Raw genomic sequence first — 21,509 nt, 5'->3', positions numbered from 1 at the left:
GATTTATTGTAAGGGCAATTTTAAATTTAGTTTAGGTTTTTTTTCCCCCTCCTAATGTAGTACTAGGGTTTTTTACGCATAGCATTGCATTTATGAGCCACACTCTGCCATCTGAACCATTCTTCTAGCCCCTTTCGCTAGTAGTCATATTTCAGAAAAGGGTCTTGTATTTTTCCCAAGCTGGCCTCAGATGATGATTCTTCTACCTCTGTCTCTCAAGTAGCTGGAATTACAGACATGAGATGTGGGATCCTGCCTTTGTTCTACCTTTTTTCTTTTTCTTAGTTTTAGTATATTTGCTTCTAGCAACTCTTCTAACTGAACTGTAATAATAAGCATTCTAAAGGTTTTCTTCACTGTTTGGTTTCTAAAATGTGTGCATGCACACAGCACATAAGTTTTCTGGAGATTCTTCCCATTTACATATGACAAAGAGGATAATACTAGCTAAAGACACTGGAGCCACTGGGCGGTGGAGTTTGACTACTGAACTCATGAATTAACTAGCTCATTCCTGGTACCAATTTAGTCTTGCCCTAGAAGTCTTTTGTGACTGTCTTCCTGGCACCACTGTCTTTTTGTCCTTCTTCAGTGACTGATTCCTCATGTCTATGGTGTTCTAAGTAGTTTGATTTCTTGTGCTTTCTTAGACTTCTCCAGTCTCTGTTCCTTGCACTGCTACTAGGGTCACCTTTCTCTCCAGAACAGAGCTATCTATGCTGGCTTCTTGATATATCACAGTTCTTCAGTGGCCTCCCATACAACTCAGTTAAGTCTGCACTGCTAAACAGGGCATAGTATTGCTCAACCTCAGTCCGCCTGTCTGTTAAGTCACTGTTTAATTCTGCCAATTATTGTGTTATCACTTCAGATTACAACATACTGAATTAATTCCCTCATGGGCCATGCTATCTTAAACATCTCTGATTGGCCCATTGTTGTTTACATTCTGCAGTGTTCTACCAATCTTACTCTAGTCGATGCAGTAAGTTTTTACCATTCTAAAATTTAATTACAGTTTTTTAATTCTACTCTGTGATGCTTTTTCAGATATCTAATTAGTTAATTATTTCCCTGATTGCCATTATTCTTTACCACCCACACACCTCTACTTTTTGTGGTAAAGTATTCCCAGACTAGGAGATATCACCCTATAGATATCTGAATACCTTTAGTTTTAGGATATAAACTTTATGATTCTGATTTTGCCACCAGCACCTGGCCTCATTCTTATACTGTACTTTCTTTTTATGTATGTATGTGTGTATTTTGTGGTGGTGGGTATCATATCCTGGACCTCACACTTGCTAACAAGCACTCTACCACTGAATTATATCTTCAATCTCCACCCTATTCTTACATTAGTAGCTCTTTGTTTTTAAAGAAATAATGATTTCACAAACATATGGGATAGATTACCTTAACTCTTGTTTCCAGCCCATTTGAATGCATTTCTTTGTAGTACATATCACCTAATCTCTTCTTCCTAGGATTGAATATGATGCATATAGAACTGACTTGGAAGAACTCAATCTTGGACCACGTGATGCAAACACTTTGCCAAAAATTGAGCAGTCACAGCATCTGTTCCAAGCACATAAAGAAAAATATGATAAAATGCGCAGTGATGTGTCTATCAAATTGAAATTTTTAGAAGAAAATAAGGTAAATTTATTCTTAACTTTCTGACACCTTTCTGGGGACTTTAAAATCACACAAGAGAAAAATTAATAGAAAGGGTTTTTTCCCCCTATTAATTCTCTTTCATGACAGTTACAAGAAGGAATTCCACTATTAATCAGTTTGAGGTTTTAGAGGTACATGAAGAGCATTTATTTGCCTTTCTGTCATGTAAATTACTAACTGCTTTCCCAGTTTTTACTGTATAACAGCTATCAAACAATGTTGCTCAGCATGCTAGGCAAGCACTCGTCCACTGATAAGTTCTTATAGTTATCTTTTTGTTGTTGTTGTTTGGGGCTTTTGTGCTGGTACTAGGGCTTGAACTCAGGGCCTCACACTCTCATTTGGGTTTTTCTTTTCAATCACAGGTGGCACTCTGTCACTTGAGCCACACATCTAGCCCTCTTAATGTTAGAGATGAAATCTTAAAGACTTCTGCCTGGTCCAGCTTGAAATGTCTTAGGCGCTAAGATTACAGGTGTGAGCCACTGATGCCTGGCTTATTTTTTTTAATGTAATCCTTCAAAACTGAGGAGGTATGTCAATCTGTTATACCACATAGTGACTATAATTTGGACAAAGACATACCTGTGAGAGAACTTTCTTTTGTTTTTGTTATTATTGAGTAACTTTCACTCTTATTCTAATAGCTAAAAAAAAAAAAAAAAAAAAAAAAGGTAAAACAAGCATGTAGGCCTAGAAACTGTCAATAATACTAATTTGCTTCCTTGGCAATTTGAATTGCATCAGATGTGGGGATTTTTGCTGATCTGTTGTTAAACCACAGCTAACTTTGTACCTTAACTTCTCTCTTATGTACAGATGTCACATAATCCACTTAATATTTGAGTTTTAATGAAATATAATAGACTTACCTATTTCTTAAATATTGCAGATTGATTTTTAAATATGCAAACTAACTTGTCATGAAATATACACTTTTGTACTTTGATAATGCCCGAAAGACCTTGTTTTGTACTTGTTGGTAGCCTGTTGCAGAGGGAGGGTCTGTCACGGTTCTCTCGTGGCTCCTCGTAATGTTCTTAGCATGGTTACACTCTACCACTGAGCTACATTGCTAGGCCAACTTCTTTTCTAAAATGCAAGACCAGATAACAAAGAACTAAAATAGTTTATAAGGGACTAAAATAGTTTAATAAAAGCCAATCTTGTGACTATCATAGTAAGTTTCAGTGTTCAGCGCTTAACTCCTTTTTAAATTTTGAGACATGTCAAGAGTTAGGTTCTGCAAATGTATTCGTGGTGTTTAATATACACTATGTAAAAAATGAACTGTGTAGGGGCTGGGAAGGTGGCTCAGTGGTAGAGCGCTTGCCTTGCATGCATGAGGCCCTGGGTTCGATTCCTCAGCACCACATAAGCAGAAAATGCCAGAAATGGCACTGTAGCTCAAGTGGTAGAGCTCTAGCCTTGAGCTGAAATGCTGAGGGACAGTACCAAGGCTCAGTTCAAGCCTCACAACGGACCAAAAAAAAAATGCAACTTGTGGGCAGGGATGGAGGGATGGGGGAAAGCAAAGGAAGGGGTGTTATTGTCCAAGAAGCATTGTACTCACCTAATTTATGGAATTGTAACCCCTTTGTATAACTCCTTAGTAATAACAATAAAGAAGTGTCTAGTTCTGAACTCTAGTTTAGAAATTAAGATGTTTATACTATGTACTTAGTCCAGCCTTCTTTGGCCAAACAAAGAGAGGTGAGTGTATAAAATATGCACTTTTATATATGTAATATATATCTTTATATATGTGTGTGTATGCTATGTATGTATGCACTGAGTGTGAAATCATGTATATGGATGTATTATTTGTCCTTAATGAGAAACCTTCCTACCTCTCCATATCTTGATATAATTGTATTTGCCTTTTACCTAAAAAGTCCTTACCAGTTTCTGTTTCTGATACTCTTCTTGTTTACTAAACAACATTAAGTTGCATAGCAGTAAGGGCTCTTCTCATCTTTCTCCTTTCATGTGTATTTCTCTTTTTGAAGACCTTTAAATGATGTAACTTGAGCTGTTTTGTGACTTAAAGCAGTTTGTTGACCTGTTACTGTTCCTTTCAAGGCTCAAAAAAATCACAGCTACTTTAGTGAAGAGGGAAAAAACAACATTTGTGATGTTATTATAGACTGTGAGAGGTTCCCTGCATTCTTTTTCAACACTCATGACGCATACATAGTGCTAAGTATATAGAAGTCATTCAGCAAATGCATGCATATTTTCTTTCCAGAATTAGAAGTACAGAAATAGGTAGAGAAGAATTTGGAGATCAGAATAAGCAACTCTTTTTTTTGTTGTTGGCCGTGGGGCTTGAACTCTGGGCTTGGGCGCTGTCCCTGCGCTCTTCAGCTCAAGGCGAGCACTCTAGCACTTGAGCCACAGCACCACTTCCAGTTTTCTAGTGGTTTTTCTTGGAGATCAGAGTCTCACAGAGTTTCCTGCCCGGGCTGGCTTTGAACCATGATCTTCAGATCTCAGCCTCCTGAGTAGCTAGGATTATAGGCATGAGCCACCGGTGCCCAGCTGCAACTCTTTTAACAACTCTATATGACTTAGAACTATATCAGATGTGGGAAAATTTTGCTCAGAATTAATTTTTCAGGCTAGTAATAACAGTTCAATGTACTCTTTCTAGCACAGACTGAGGCCCTGCATTCTAAAACCCAGCACCTCAAAAAAAGGAAAAGAAAAGATTAGTTTTTTCCTTAATATGACTATAATTTAACTTGAGTATTGTAAGTCTTTTTTTAGGGCTGTGAATCTACCAAGGAAGAGATAGATTTATCAAAAGATCTAATAGCATTTGGGGATATAAATATTAAAAAGTGAAGATTTTGTATTCTTAAGGCTAACATAAGCCAGACGCCAGTGGCTCATGCCTATAATCCTAGCTACTCAGGAGGCTGAGATCTGAGGATCACGGCTCAAAGCCAGCCCGGGCAGGAAAAGCCCATGAGATTCTTATCTCCAATAAGCCACCAGAAAACCAGAAGTGGTATTGTGTCTCAAGTGGTAGCGTGCTTGTCTTGAGCTGAAGAGCTGAGGGACAGCGCCCAGGCTTAGAGTTCAAGCCTCACGACCAACATAAAAAAGAAGGGTAAAATATCAAGTCTTTCACTAAGGCAGTGTTAATTTCTATAACCATTAAAATAGAGTTCAGGAGATACTTAAAGAAAAATATATGTGAATTAGTAAGAGCAGAGTTCAAGAGATACTTGAACAGTAAAAGAAAAAGATATATGAATTAGTAAATATGGGTGAATTAATTGAATTGGTGTGTAAAATTGGCATTATTTTACATTTTATTCCTTCATTCAGCAAATATTCATGAATTTCTTTTTGTGTGCCACTGTTGGACTAGGTCATCGTTGCATTATTTTTATTTTAGTGACTTAAAGGACAGGAGAAAGAAGAGAATACATAAAGGGGAAACAAAGGAGGAGGCTACAATGCTTGATAAGAAATGTACTCATTATCTTGCCCATGTAATTGTAACCCCTCTGTTCAGTATTTTCACAATAAAAAATAAAAAAAGAAGAGAATACATAAGACAATAGAAAATGTAGAATGAGCCAAGCACCTATAGCTCAGGCCTATAGGTCTATCTATTCAGAAGACTTGAGATCTAAGCCAGCCTAGGCAGAAAATGTCTGAGAAAATTATCTCCAATTACCCAGCAAAAAGCTGGACTGGAGGCCTGGAGGTATGGCTATAGTGGCAGAGTGCCAGCCTTGAGCAAAATAACTAAGGGACAGTGCTCAGGCCCTATGTTCAAGTCCCAAGATTAATACCAAAATAAAATAAAAAAGACTTAAACCCTGAAAAGAAGGAAAACACAGGGTACCTATTGTCTTTATTAGAAATTTTGATGGTTAACATACCTGTGTACGGGCATGAGGCTGATGAGATCCCAGAAGGTGCCTTTCCTCCTCATAACTTTAGGCACTGCTGGAGTGCCAGATCAGGTTTGGTGAAGAAGTCCTGAGAAAACGCTTGGCGGCCACAGTGCTTAACATGTTGTGCTATGCAGAAACAAATGCTAGAGATCTGCACTCAGGAAAATGAGAGCCTTCTGCTTCTTTTTGCTATCACAGATGATGTGATGGACTTGGCTGTCCAATCACAAAGCAGAGAAAAACCTGTGCCCTTAGGAAGCTAATGCTGGGAAATTTCACTCTACAATAATAAGTAGAGGTTACATATATGGAGTATTGTCCTAGCCAGGCTTAACATTGTGTCCAGTGGCTTTTATTCCAAAAATGAAGTATTGCCCCTAGACTTTCAGAGAAATATCTCCAAGCTGTCTGTATTCTCAGTTTGTCCTTTGCCTTAAGCATGCAGTTGGCAAAATCAGTCCCTGTGTTGGGCATATTGATTGCATTAAGAACAGTGCATCACTAATGCTTATTAACTGCCGGAGTACCATGTGTTCTTTTTAGGTGTTAGTTATAGCTTTTGCAGTTTAAAAGTAGAACCTTTTGAGTAAAATGTCAGAGCAGTGTTTAATAATTGACCTTGCACTGTGCCTTTAAACCTGACCTGGAAACCCTCAGCCGTGACTCAGTACTGCGTGTTGACCCCAGCTCCTTGCATGACTCAGCTGCACGTTGCTTTGTTTGATTTTAAAAAGTCATTGATAAAGAGGAATTTTCCCTCTTCAGTGTAATAGTGTTTTGATTCTTTTATCTTTTTATGCCATCCTTTAACTTTTCAAAAGATACTCTTAAAAAAATTCCTTATTATGAAATGATAAACCCTCTGTGAAACACCTTAATAATAACAATAAAATTACATTTATAAAAAAATTCCTAATTTTTTAAGGTGCTTGGGCTATAGTGGCACTTCAGTGGCTATTTAGTGGCACTAAATAGCCAATAAAGGCATTATGACCAGCCCTCTGTGATGAGGGTCAGTCACAAAATCTGTTACATACAGCATGCTAAGTGAAGCCTGAAAAAGAAGAGATAGAGTTAGATGAAGAGAAATGTCCATGATAGCCTGAAGTGCCTACACTAGATGGCATTTTGATGAGCAAGACTGTGAAAATAAGTACTATATAGGTGTAAAAGGTCAGGAAAAAGTCTCCAGATCAAATGTGTTAATGATTTATAAACGTATTAAATTTTCAGTTGTCTTCTTTCTTTCCTAGGGTCTTACACACGCTAAGCGAGCGAGCTACTGAGATCCAGCCCCAATCCTTCTGCTCCTTGCTTAAAGCTTAAAGCTTAGCATAATATTACTGCTCATAGATTTTTAAGTACTAATGGTGTTGCCTTAAATTTTGATAGAGCTTTTTCTATTAAGCTTATAGTTAATAAGTGAAATAGAATTATATTTTTATATGTATGTAAGATTGGGCTTTTCTCAAAAATATCGTTTTTCTACTGCCATACTTATAAAGTAAATTATACATATATTTTGCATGTATATTATGTGTATGTATATTTTTGTGGATAAAAGTGAGTGTAGCCTAACCATTGGTTTCACTGAGTTCTTACTGACTAGTAAGTGTCGAGAGGCCAGTGAGCACAGAATCTACTGCTTCCTTAGTGAATCTGTCTACTCATGGCCTCATTTTGCTGCACTCACATAGCTCCATTTGATCTTTTATATCAAGGAATTTAGCATGCACATAATCCCTGCTTACATACTTCTGTCTTTCTTCTGGATTTCATGAGTATCTGAAGGAACAGGGACTAATTCTAAACTTGAAACCAAAAATGGGATAAGAGAACTTGTAGGATAGGTCAAGAAAAGAATGAAGTGGGAAACATCTTCCTTTTCTTTTCCTTCTCTTCTCTTTTCCCTATGTATTACCGTGGTGCCCAGGCTTTTCTTCAGTTAAAGCTGTACTTTCTTACTAGTCTGGTTTCCTCCTAGAGAAGCCATTAAACTGACCTTTAACTAATAATAGAGAGTGCTTGCTGTAAGGATTTTGTATATTATAATATCTCTGTCTTTATAATCCGTGATCTAGATGGTCATATACCCAGAATACTGATGCTGCTACTGAAGTTAAGTACTTTGCCCAAAGTCTCACAGTCAGATGAGATTTTTAAACATAGGTTTCTTTGACTCCAGAACTCAGCTTTTAATAAGTAGAATGCTAATGTTGCTCAAGGTAAGGCTCTTAAAATAGCAGAGAGAAAAGATGGGAATATAACCTTGGCAAACAGAAGCCATATTAATGATACCTAAACCACCAGCAATCAGAAGAGAAGGAATAAGTGAGCAAAGAGAACTAACAGTGAAAAATCATAGAATAGAAATGACAACACACCAGACAATTTTGGCTAAGGATGAGAAAATCCCTGTGTTTTGTTTCGTTGTTTCTCCTTGAGACAATGTTATGCTATGTTCCCAGGCTGCCACAAACTCCAGGGCCAAAATGATACTCATGTCTCAGCCTCCTGAGTAGCAGGCACACTGCCTCATACCTGGCTAGCATTCCCCTAAGGGCTAGAAATCAAACTATTCAGAATTTTAAGGTGCTACTGTATATTTTAAAAACTAGGACATTATTGAAATCCCATGAGCTGTTGACATGACCTTATAAGCTGTTTTAGTTTTCTTTACAAAACACAGAAAGTAGTTCTTGCTTAGAACTACTTTTTTTTAACCTTCTGCTTGTCAGTGATTTGTTGAAACCTATCCCAGTGAGTCAGAAAAATAAAATCTATTCTTCCACCCCCACTTGGAGCTCATATTTGTCTTTCCTTCCCTCCTCCCTTTCCAGTGCCCACACCCATATTTTTGATAATGCTTCTCTTTCTCAACCAGTAGTTGCTTTAACATGACAGGCATTTCCAAGGCTGTTATGAACTAATAAAATTATATTCTACGCTCCTGCTGTTGTCCTGGTGCCTTGCTAACTGGGAAAAATCGAGGATGGGCAAGAGAAAGAGTATTTGACCATTTTGAAGTAGTCTTGCACAAAGAAAGGATATGGGACTTCTCCCTACAGAATAGTTTTGGGGCTGGGGCCCTGTGGCTCACGTCTGTCATCCTAGCTACTCAGGAGGCTGAGATCTGAGGATCACAGTTCAAAGTCAGCCCAGGCAGGAAAGTCCATGAGACTCATCTCCATTTAACCAGCAGAAAACCAGAAGTGGCACAGTGGCTCAAGTGGTAGAGCGCTCGCCTTGAGCTGAAGAACTGAGGGACAGCGCCCAGGCCGAGTTCAAGCCCCACAACCGACCAAAAAAAAAAAAAAGAATAGTTTTGTTCCACTTTTTCTCATACATTAACCCAAGCTACTGGTCCATAATTTGCTGCACTTATTAAAAGCCCTGTTTCCTAGACTTATTGGGAGAGCCAGTAATTACTTTGAAGAACTTAATAATTATATTTAGACTAACTTTAACTTACCTTAACTGGAAAATGCTTGTTTTGAAATAAACTCTCTGAATAAGAAGGTATACATCATCTAACTTTGCTTTAAAACAAGAGTTCCTGCTTTATGGGTTCACCTTCAAGTTTTCCAGTCACTATAAGCTACGTCTGGTAGTGCCACATGCTGGGCAGACAGGGAAGAAAGGTGATATCATCCACTTTGCCTCTCAGTCCTACTCTGAAGGTTCTTTACTCATTTCATTTAAATCTTCTGCTTCTGTGAGAGGCATTGGTGCCTTACATCAATAATCTAGATACTTTAGAGTATCTCAGAGGCTGAGATATGAGGATCTCCATTCAAAGCCAGCCTGGGCAAGAAAATCCATGATACTCTCATCTCCAGTAAACTACTGTGAAAAAGCCAAAGGTAATACTGTGGCTCAAGTGGTATAGTACTAGCTTTGAGCAAAAGAAGCTCAAGGACAGCATCTAAGTCCTGAGTTCAAGCCCCAGGACTGGCACCAAGCAAACAAAAACATAGCAAAGGGCAAGGGGGGGGTGGGGGGTGGGGGAGAGACTTCTGCTTCTCTCCACCTTGAGAATGAGTATAAAGTTTGCTTTCTCCTGTAATAGCTACATTATTGTATGGTATGTTTGGATCACTTGGTTGATGTTGCTACAGTGGTTTTGCTTCTGTTTGATCTGGGTTTCCCATTATTAGGCAGAACTTTGTGAAAATGATTTGTAATTGAGCTCACATGATTTCATGTAATTCTGATTTACCGTAATCATTTCTGGTATTAGGTGTTGAAAATGTGTCACTTGTATCCCATTTTTGCCAGTAATTGTTAAAGTCTTTGTCTGTTACATATAATATACATACTTAATTTGTAGGTTGGCTTTTCACTCTCTTGTATAGTGAACAGAAATTAAAAAGTTCAACATAATTTATTGACCTTTTCCTTCATAATTTGAGGGATTTTTCTTTTTGTTTTTTTGTTTTTTTCTGGTGCTGCGGCTTAAATGCAGGACCTGGTCACTGTTCCTGAGCTTTTCTGTTTAAAGGTAGCGCTCTACCACTTACGCCACAACTCCATTTCTGGCTTGTTTGGTGGTTAATTAGAGGTAAAAATCTCACAGACTTTCCTGCCCAGGCTGCTTCAAACTACTGTTCTCAGATCTCAGCTTCTTGAATAGCTAGGATTACAGGCATGAGCCACTGGCACCCAGCTATCATTTGTGATTTTAAAAAAGAAATTCTTTCATGTGTAAGGTCATGCACCCGTGTTAAAGTGGGTGAATGACCTCCTTTGACCAGTCCCCTGACAGCTCATTCCTCCAAAGAGAAACTCAGGCCCAACAGCAGAGGTAGCTGAGGCAGTTCAGATAGAAAACGTCTTTGGAAATGGTGAGAGAGACACAGGGTAAATACACATGTTAGATGACCACTTTTGTACTTAGCATCATATTTCAGGTATTTCTTCATCAATCAAACAAGAGTCAGTTCCAATGAATATATTTCATATATATTTATCAAATAGTTGAAGTTACAAACAAGACCTTAGGACACAGCTTATTTGTAAATATTTGTGATGGCTTGCTTTATTTTGTCAAGAAAAATTCATAGAGGTAGTGTCGCTTGGCTAAAATGTATTCAGCATCAAAAAAGAAATTGAAAATAACCACGAATTATATGAACTTTAAACACATTGATTTCTGGACAGCACTCTCTGCTCTTACTTAATTCTTTACAAGGAAATGCAGTATAAAAGTATGCAGCTGTGGGCTGGGAAGGTGGCTCAGTGGTAGAGCGCTTGCCTTGCATGCCTGAGGCCCTGGGTTTGATTCCTCAGCACCACATAAGCAAAAAGAAAAAAGCCGGCAGTGGCACTGTGGCTCAAGTGGTAGAGCGCTAGCCTTGAGCTGAAATGCTGAGGGACAGCTCCCAGGCCCAGAGTTCAGGCCCCACAACTGGACCCCAAAAAAAAAAAAGTATTCAGCCGTTACAGTTCTACAAAAGGCTTAGCCTTACTGATAGCTATGTGATAGGTATAGCATAGTAAAAACATGTAATTTTTCCTATCTCATTGTCTCCCATGATTTTGAATATATTTATCTTGAGGGGATTTCATAATACTTGAAATGCTCTCAATAATATTTGTGATCAACTGGGCTGGCAATTAGTTGAGTAATAGAATACATGTGGCTCCAGGTTCTATTCCTATCACTGGAGGGGTAAACGGTTACAGAGCACATGTGTAACATTTTTAACTGACCTCTTCCTGTTAGGGTAATTAAGAAGTCATCAAAGGCCCAGTGACCCCACAAAGTGGTATATACTTGCTGGGTGTGAATACTGTGTCATTATTTAAATGCTTTTCTTAAGGAGAGACAAACTTTAATTAGGGGATGTAATTGGTCACCTTCCATTTCATTGTCTCTTGCTGCTAATGCTGGGTCTTGTCACTCTGCTCATCCACAGGTTAAAGTGTTGCACAATCAGCTGGTCCTTTTCCACAATGCCATCGCTGCCTACTTTGCTGGGAATCAGAAGCAGCTTGAACAGACACTTAAACAGTTCCATATCAAATTGAAAACCCCTGGAGTGGATGCCCCATCTTGGCTTGAAGAACAGTAAAATGTCACCTGGCAGAAAAAGCACGTCTTAAACTGTTGTACACGTAAACAAGCCTAGTAAGAGTTAGTGGTGAAGGGACAGCCAGGGTGGTGATTCTTGCACGTAACTTAGTATGTTCCCTTTTTCATACCTTAACAATTGCACCCTTCATTCAATGAGCAGGTGAGTGGTGTTCATGTAAATGTAATTTCTATAATCTGAACACAGTAATCTTCCTTTTTGAGAAATCCTTTTGTATTGTGAGGATTGATGGCTATTTCTGTAGTTTAAAAACATCTAATATAGATTTGCACTGATGAGATAAAATTTCAAGGTTTTTGGTCCTGGAGGTGAGGACCAGTTGTAACTTTTCCAAAGGGAGGTTTACATGATTTGTATCAACATCAGATATTTTATATATGAATATATATTAAACATCTTTAAGAGATTCGTTTTCATGTATTGTCTTAAAAGGAAACTATTTTGCAGAGTAAATTATATGGTGTTCATGCAGCATACACCCAGGTAGCAGCTGTGATGAATGAATAATTGGCTCGTGGAGTTGTGAACAATAAATCTACCATTGTAATTTTGTTTAGACATTTTTTGAAAGATGCAGGAATCACACTGTCCATTTTGTGAGGTGTGTAAGCTTACGAATTTGTATCATCCAAAGTCACTAGTGGTTATATTAGCAGTTTATTTTGATTTATAATGAAACCTGCTATGAGATACTTTTTTTTTTAACCTGAAGACTTGGGAATGGAAATTCTTGATAGCTTCTAAGGTAGAAATCTGTACTTAGAAAGCTTGTTTCTGGGTAACTTTCATTTTGATAGAAGTGAATTCCTAGACAGCTTTCATTGACTTCCTTATATAGCTATACCAATTAAGCCTTAAATCACAGATATGTGCCTTCTCAGATACAGTAATTCTTGTTCAACCAATGTACATAATCCTTAAAGAAACCTCTTTAGATAATGTTGATGTGTCTGATCCTTAGAAAGGAGCACCATATGTAAATGTTGGATTTCTTTGTTCTTATTAAACCATACTTGAGGTTTATGGTAAAAATCAGCCTTCGAGTTTACTGTTTTGGTTTCTCTTGATTCCTTTGGAGGTATGAGAACATGGAAGGACATTTTTCTTTTGGGTAATGAAAAGGTCATGTGGAACTGTGGTGGTATGGGGTGGAAAAGGTGACAGAAAGACAGTGCTATTCTGGTGTGTGGCACTGCAGGTTTTGTGTTCAGTGTTTGACCTGTCTGCTGTTCTTCAGCAATCTAATCCTCTTTAAATGTAAAGTTCCTTTAATTTTTTTGTCATAGATATAAATTAGTATTTTAAAAGATATCTCTTCTCCTGTTCATTTCTATTGTATTGAAATGAAGTACTTAAAATTACTGTTATACGTGAACTTTGTGGATTGTAAGATTTGTTATATATGTCCAAATGCCTTTTAGCTGGCTTTTTAATTAATATGCCTGTTTTGAGTGCTTACTACAGTGTAATGTGATTGTAAATCATAAACGTATTTGAAATCATTCCCCCGTGTATATTTGTACTCTGAGAGCCTTATTGGATTCTTCCAACAGAATAACTACTCGTGATTATTCTCTTACATTCCCCAGAATGTGCCTCTGGTGTGAACTTTGTATTCTTATTAAAAGTGTTTGCTACGGTACCTTGTGTCTCTGGCCCTCATAGTTTTAAATCAGAAGTCACTGTTTAGAAATTCTGAGGAGAGCTGGGAAGGTGGCTCAGTGGTAGAGCGCTTGCCTTGCATGCATGAGGCCCTGGGTTCAATTCCTCAGCACCACATAAGCAAAAAGAAAAAAAGTCGGAAGTGGCGCTGTGGTTCAAGTGGTAGAGCGCTAGCCTTGAGCTGAAGAGCTGAGGGACAACGCCCAGGCCCAGAGTTCAGGCCCAGGACTGGACCCAAAAAAAAAAAAAAAACAAAAAAAAAAAGAAAGGAAGAAATTCTGAGGCTACAGGATATTTCATTTTTCTGAACTCTAATAGCAACAACTACAAAATGTGCTTATGTTACTTATAACTGTCATGCTGAAACTGGTTCTTCTCCCCAGGTCTGCATCTCTTGGGAGCTAAACATGTCCACTCTCAGCACATCTCAAGAACAGTTGTAGTGGCAACCAAGCTAGGTAGTTCCATGAATGAATGAAAAAAGGAAATGAAAATATAAATTTTGTTCATCATGTCACTGCTCATTTGAAAATAAATTAAAAATGTATGAGAGAAATAAGTAAATTCAAATACTATCGAATGACACATTTGCTTTCCTAGGAAAGTAACTCATATCCTTTGTAGAAAAAGAAGAAAATATCATAAAACTTCCCAAGAGAACAAATACTGTGTGGAAACACTTAACTCTCCTGAAGTTAGATATTTCAGTTACCATTCCCCACTTCCCTACCCCCAGTCCTGGGGCTTGAACTCAGGGCCTGTCCCTGAGCCTCCTTGTGCTGAAGGCTAACACACTACCACTTGCACCACAGATCCACTTCTGGCTTTTTCTGAGTAGTTCATTGGAGATAAGAGTCTCACAGACTTTCCTACTCAGACTGCCTTTGAACAGAGGTCCTCAGATCTCCGCCTCCTGGGAAGGTTGGATTATAAGTGTGAGCCACTGGCACACAGCTCCCTTACCAATTTTTATAGTATCCCCTCGCGTTTATATTCTGTAACAGGCTTGCATTCATCTTGTACTTGTGTGTGGTTACTTCCCTCAGCTGTATTCCTAGAGAACTTTGTACTTGATTTTCAGATAACAGCCCCAAAAGCACACATAGGCGACTTATTTTGCGGATTTGTAAACCAATTCACAAAAAATGAAATGATACATAGAATCAGCAGGAGACTACTTTGTAAATGTTTTACATGAACGGGAAAACTCATGAAGGCTGAACTATGAGATTTAGGGAGTTTGGGATATGGAGTGAAAGGGCAGGAGATGAATTGAATAGAAACAACTGGCATTTCTCTCATTCAAATACCAGTTACTCCAGAAAAAAAAATACACCAAAGAAACTAATCTCTTCATCCCATACTATCAAATCGTAAGGTCTGAGAAATTCCTGGGCTTATAGAAGTAATTTAGCTGAACATAGACCTTAACCATTTTTTTCCAAGTTCAAAACACATCCTAAACACGAGATCTGAAGGTTCCCTAGAGATTATTTAAACACTTTTCCCAGTTGAAGAAACCAAGCACACAAAATATATTAAACTAATTAGCTGACCACCATCTTCAAATATAAACCAGATGAGTGTTTGAAACTAAATACATAATTCCTCTTCAAATCCTGCTATTTCAACTGTGTGATAATGGGTTATATCAATTTCCTTCTATAGGTGAGTACAAATATATATAAATATATATATGTACATATACACACACATGTATCTGTATAAAAACTATCTTCCCAGGTTAAAAAATTAAAAAACATTCACCAATGAATTCATATGATATACAGTGCAAAGTATGGAAGATATTTGTTCTTTCCATTGACTTGTAATTTTTAACTGCAAATAAGAAATGATGTAAGGCAGAAAAGTGTCATGGAAAGTAAAAATAAGTACATTGGGGAAAAAAGTGAAAGAGAAGTTTCATTTCATCATGTGACTGTTGATTTGAAGAATAATATACCCACCTCAAAATGTGCTGTCTCCTTTAATTTTCCTTGCAGATGACTGTAGGTGTGAAAAATAAAAGCAAATTCAGTTGCTAGTGCAAAACTTGTATGTAATTTTTGCTACTACTGTTAAACTACGTAGAATATCTACATTTTGTAATAATTCCTAACTACATTTTGGCACATTACTACCTCGAGTCACAGCTCCATTGCTAGCTTTTTGGAGGCTACTTGGAGATAAAAGTCGCATGGATTTTCTGTTGCAGCTGCCTTCAAACTGCAATCCTCAGATCTCAGCCTCCTGAGTAGTTGGGATTATAGGCATGAGCCACCAGTGCCTGTTCTGTAGCTCCTTTTGTGATCCACTTAGTTGCCAGGAGAGTTGAGACTTCCTTTTTCACTCAGTTCTAACCAAATTTAGGCATTAAAAATACCTGATTCTCCTATAAGTAGAAAATGTTATATCAGTAAAGACTATCCATCTATAAGTAGACTGTTTCCTTCTCAAAAAGCTAGGAAAATTTTGTACTTATTCAAAGCTTCTCCAAGGCCAAGGGTCCTTGTATATTTTTACAATATAACAAGACCTATTAAAATAGAACAACGCAAACAACTTTCCTCTTTTGAGAACTTTGATGAAATTCTGTTCTGTGTTCCCACTTGAAGGTTTCCTGCTCAACAGGTTTCCTGGCATAAATGGCTCTTTATGATAAGTTGCCAAGAGATCCTTCTAAATGTACAGGAAACTGAAGTTCAGCTTTATTAGTGTGAGCCACAAGGGTGGTTCTGAAAGTTTATCCATATTAAATGAGAACTACTTGTTATTCTGTTAATCCAAGGGAGACTATCAAAAAGGAAAGGGGAGTTAGTCCCAGTCTGTGAGCTTTAATGTGTGTGCAGTTAATTCACTCGTGATGTTACAGCTGGGAATGCCAATGACAGTCTGACAAAGCTGTACCTCAAAAACCAAGAGCACAATTTGGGAGCTGGGGTGAGCCAAGCAAGGCTATCCATGAGCATGGTCTGTCAAAAACTTTGTGCAGCTGTGGTTTATCTATGATTTCCTGACATACAGAAAGGTATAAGCAAAATCAGTTACCATTTTGTTTTTCTTAAGAGTTAACTTTTCTCAGATGAGATTTTTCTCTCGTTTTTTTGCTTTTGGTATAGCAGGGGAGTGTATACCTAACTGGCATAGGGCCCAATGGAAGAAAACTGTCATCATGTAAACTTCCTGTCTTCAAGCTTTGATTACTGGCGTTCCACTAAAAGAAGAGCAAACTCTCCCTGTAAAAAAAGGTGGAGGGGAGATGGAAGGTAAGTTTAATCCTGTTGCTCTTCTAAAACAGATTTTGGAATAATGGACCCTAGATAAATTATTTGTATATGCTAATTTACATTTGTTTCCCTCTAAATGATTTCTGATGTAGTCTACATTAAGGAAGTTCTTATGAAAACATCTGTGGATAATTATAATTCATTCTCTGAGGAGTATATACTTACTCTGACTAGACATTTGGCTGAAAAAGGCAGTGTGTGATGCTTTTTACTCTGTATCTTTAGATCATAGTTAAAAAAAAATAGGAACAACTGAATAATTAAAGTACGTGTTGATACACAAGGGACTTTGCATTAGTTTTTTATTTATTATATTTATTTTATGTCAGTCCTAGGACTTGAACCCTTAGTTTTTGTGCTGAAGACTAGCACTCTACCATTGGAGCCAAAGCTCCACTTGTGGCTTTTTGGTTAATTGGAGATAAGAGTCTCACAAACTTTCCTGCCTAGGTGGCTTCAAACTGCATTCCTCGTATCTCAGCCTTAGGATTACAGGCTTGAGCCACTGCCCCACTTGCATCAGCTTTTTAGCAGCCATGATGACTGTATTGTGATATAAGGGACTGGCATCACTAGGAAATGTGTGTTAACGCATTCAAGGCGAAGGTTCTGTAACTTTTCATCAGGTTAGCACCAGAACATTCATGCTTACTCACATGTATGGTAGAAAGCTGTTTTGTTTTTTTTTGTTGTTTTTTGTTTTTCGGTCGTGGGGCTTGAACTCTGGGCCTGGGTGCTGTCCCCTCAGGTCTTCAGTTCAAGACTAGCGCTCTACCACATGAGCCACAGAGCCACTTCCTGTTTTCTGGTGGTTTGTTGGAGATAAGAGTTTCACGGACTTTCCTGCCCAGGCTGTCTTTGAACCGTGATCCTCAGCTCTCAGCCTCCTGATTAGCTAGGATTACAGGCATGAGCCACGGGTGCCTGGCTAGGAAAGCTGTTTTAAATAATGCAAGATATTATTACTGAAGCAGGAGGGAAGATCTATAGAGGCTCATGGGTTCAGAGAGTAGGTAGGAATCTGCCGTATCTCATTTTCCACAAAGGTGGCAATTAACTTTCCTCCTCCTCCCACTCCCCCTCCCTCTCTCCCTCCTCCTCCTCCTCCTCCTCCTCCTCCTCCTCCTCCTCCTCCCAGAAGCCCCCCTCAAGCGCATGAAATAAACTAGGTTTATGTTTGGAAGTACAAACTTGGACAGTCTTCTGTTTGCTAGGAAAGATTACTGAAACTCAGCAGAGAAGAAGAAATAGTTCAAGATTCAGGACAAAAGGATAAATTCCATGTTGGAAATCATGTATTCACTAAACTAGAATTACACCCCACCCCACTTGTCCTCCTAAGTTTGTTTCTTGGTTGCTATATGAATGAGAAGTTAAGGCCGAAACAAAATACCAATTTTATTTTAGCTTTATTAGGATGGTTTCTTCTGTCTCAATCCTTTGCCCTATTCTCATAAATAAGCATATACTATCAATGTATCCTATTAGGATCTAGATGTCATAAGGACTTAACTGCTTTTACTATGGCATCATTTACTCTTAACAATGTAAGTCTTCTTAAATTATATTTGTTGGTAATTTTTATAACTAATTTTTAATCTAAAAGAATATTTAATGACCGCCAAGTTTTTTCCCCTAATTCAGACTTCTTAAGAGCTTAACTCTTTAAACCCAAAGAAGTAATAACTGTTTACAATATTCTTTTTCCTCACTCTATCCCACGGTCTCAGAGAAGAATAAGGGACATATGATTTCAAATGTCCCAACTAGTTAATATCCATAATAGAAATAACAAAGCTGGGCAATGTTTTGAGAATGAGTTTGAACCATTTCAATAGTTACTGTATAATCACCAGTTATCAAGGGAGGCTTTTCTGTTGTTTTTTAAGTGTGTAAGTTTGAGCCTTAAGTATTTGCTGTATGACTAGTCAGCTACCATGTTGACTTTCATCACCTGATTCTAAAACGCTAAAGAGGCCCAGCTGATCTTGAAGGTGAGCACCAGCAAGTTCTCCTTGTGGAGTTGACCACCAGAGCAGACCTTGAATCCATTATCAGTATTTGCTTTGGTATGTGTCTTTTAAAAAATAATAAGGGTTTGTGGGGAGGGTGGCTTAAAGTAGTGCTTGCCTGTATTTGAAGGCCCTGAGTTAAATCTCCAATACCACAACAATACAATCATCCTCTAAATATTTTTATTTTTCAATTTTCTTCTCTAAAAAGACTTTTCTTCATGATACTTAGGTACATTTCCCTCCAATTAAGCCAGCCATAAAGCAAGAGAAATTAGTTAGAAAATGCAAACAGACAAAAGAAAGTCTGGCAAAAGAAAACTTTTTGTTTTTTAATATTATAGATCTTATTTGAACTCACAAAGGAAGAGTAAGTAAAGCATTAAAGCTTCATAACAAGCTTTGGTTCTACCTTTTTCAAAAAAAAACAACCCACAATGACATAATAAGAAGGTGTTGTGCTGTCTTCAGGCTTTCAGGCTTTGGGAGCCGCTATTTGTGCCCATGACCAGAGGAATTAAAACAAGCCTTTTCCCCCACAATACAAGTTGCCTCAGTCCAAGCCCCTCCAAACTTCCTTGCCAATGACCTCTACACTGACCTTGACTTATCCCTTCCAGGTAGAACTCTGCCTATTGGGTCTTTTTAGCCCATTCAACTCATTTTTATGTGAATTCTTGTTCACTAGTAGTAAACTGGATTTGCCCAATTAATTAAGGAAAAACTTAAATTGTGATTAACCTTTAATTTGCTGACTTTTCATTATTAATCTGGTGTTTTCCCCCATGTTGGCTTCTTCGGACTCATATATACTTCACTGGTAGAAGTAGTGTAACCAGCAGTGAGACAGCCAGACCACTGTCTTACCAAAGGGCCTGCTTGGTTTCTCCTTGATTGAAATCAAAAGTCCAGTCCCATCTCTCACATCCCATCTCTCACATAGCCCTAAAAAAGTGGATGATCCAAACTACATGTTTTGTGTTGTTTAAGTTTTCGCAAGGATTTGTCTTAGTATAACAGGGTAGAGTAGGGAGAAACAGAAAAAGAGAAAGAAACATTTCTTGCTTTTAGAATCTCAAATCCTTATAGCCTATCATTTTCTCAGGTTTCAGATTAGAGTCCAAAACGACAACAACAAAATCATTCCTCATTCCTCTTCTTCCCAAACCATGTGAGATCTGGGGCTGTTTTTCAGTCCCACACCAGTCTGCATTGCTTGGAGTCAAGCAGCAGCATGTCTTCTGAAATATTAACTGGCCTGTGCAAGCCCATAGTTCTTCAGTTCACCATAACATGTTAGGACACCTGGCTGTTGTCTTCGTGGTCTTATGCCCTGCTTTATCTGGTGTGTTTCCTTCTGAACCATAGAAGTCTGTGAAAGAACAATACCATTTAGAGCATTTTCTAGCTTTCCTCATGTCTTAAGCATCAAAAGCACTCAGTGTTTTTGTTTTCTGTTTTGTTTTGTTTTGCCTTGTTCAGTCGTGAGGCCTGAACTCTGGGCCTAGGCGCTGTCCCTCAGCTCTTCAGCTCAAGGCTAGTGTCCTACCACTTAAGTCACAGTGCTACTTCTGGTTTTTTTCTGCTTATATGGTGCTAAGGAATCCAACCCAGGGCCTTATGCATGCGAGGCAAACACTCTACCACTGAGCCACATTCCCAGCCTGCACTCAATGTTCTCGATGATAATTCACCTTGGCCTTTACTGACTTGAGACCCAAAGTTGTCATTTGCTGGTAATGAGGATCACAAGTCTTCATGGTAGACCCATGGACTCTAACCACTGGCAGAATCTAGGAGTAGATACTGCTTGGATGAAGATGAGGAAGACAGCCCTGCCTTCACATGTTTAGGTCGAATAAGGAGAAAGTCTACCCAAATCATAGAATGGTTCTGGTGACACAGGAACCAGTGTGGAGAATATACTGTTGGTGGTTGGTGTGCGTGTGTGTGTGTGTGCGTGTGTGCGTGTGTGTGTGTGTGTGTGTGTGTGTGTGTGTGTGTGTGTGTGTGTGTTTCATGTTACTATCCTACTATAATTGCTTGGTCAGTAAAAATGGTCCTCCATCCGTGCTGCTCAGGTAGGTGGTACATTAATCAAATCTTAAACAGACTGAAGTATCATTTCTTTGTAGAGTTTCAGTCTTAACACTTGATCCTCTACAAGCCAATCCAACATGGAATGTTTACATGTTTGGTTCCTATTTACCTGGTGGTACCAAGATGTAGTTGGGCAGGCCAAGTGACAGAATTCACCTAAACTTCCTAAAGGAGTCAGGAGAACTCTACTGATTTAGCCATCTACTGTATGACTCTTTCTTATAGGGCTTTAGTTCTATCTATCCTTTAGGTCAGCCTAAATGTTAGCATATTCTAAAAAGAAAAGAAGTTAATAGCTACCCATTATTTTTAAGTCTTTGGATGCTAGCCATAGGCACATGAGGACAACGCTCTCAGGACCACCTGGGGGAATCTTAGAATCTACAGGGATGTCTTCGTGAAACTTGAAAACAGTTCTGGCTGGTAAGTCCTTTTGCACTATCAATTTTGGAGCTTAATGCAGAAGAAATTGGCATGACAAGAGAACACATTTTTAAAAATCCTTGTTTTCTCAAGAGCTTTGGCTAAAAGCATGTGACTTTTGTTAAAAATTCTGTATGCTATTGGAGAGGAGATGGAGGTTGAGTCATAACCTCCATGACCCCCTGTCTCCCTGAAGACTTCTCCAGCCTTCTCTGATTCCTTTAGGATACCTGTCCCCAGCCTCCATACAGAACAAAGGCCTTGACCCATCAAGTGACTTCTGTAGACCCTGTACCATAGCATGGAGATCACAAGCCCTCCCATTTCTTA

General features: G+C 38.4%; 1 protein-coding gene across 4 annotated transcripts in view; it reads left to right on the top strand.

Annotated features, from left to right (window-relative positions):
- The window catches only part of Arfip1 (ADP ribosylation factor interacting protein 1), a 64,158-nt gene extending 50,821 nt beyond the window's left edge, over positions 1 to 13,337 (top strand). For all 4 annotated transcript variants that reach the window (XM_042701694.1, XM_042701693.1, XM_042701696.1 and 1 more), the window contains 2 exons: positions 1,491 to 1,665; positions 11,519 to 13,337. In XM_042701694.1, coding sequence (XP_042557628.1) covers positions 1,491 to 1,665; positions 11,519 to 11,674 — 331 coding nt within the window. In that variant the 3' untranslated portion in view covers positions 11,675 to 13,337. The remainder of the gene's footprint in view (positions 1 to 1,490; positions 1,666 to 11,518) is intronic.
- The last annotated feature ends 8,172 nt before the right edge of the window (positions 13,338 to 21,509 follow it).

The sequence above is a fragment of the Dipodomys spectabilis genome, unplaced genomic scaffold, assembly GCF_019054845.1.
Source record: "Dipodomys spectabilis isolate Male_0828 unplaced genomic scaffold, ASM1905484v1 ptg000297l, whole genome shotgun sequence".
NCBI classification, from domain to species: Eukaryota; Metazoa; Chordata; class Mammalia; order Rodentia; family Heteromyidae; genus Dipodomys; species Dipodomys spectabilis.
This window is presented reverse-complemented; position numbering and strand designations above follow the sequence as displayed.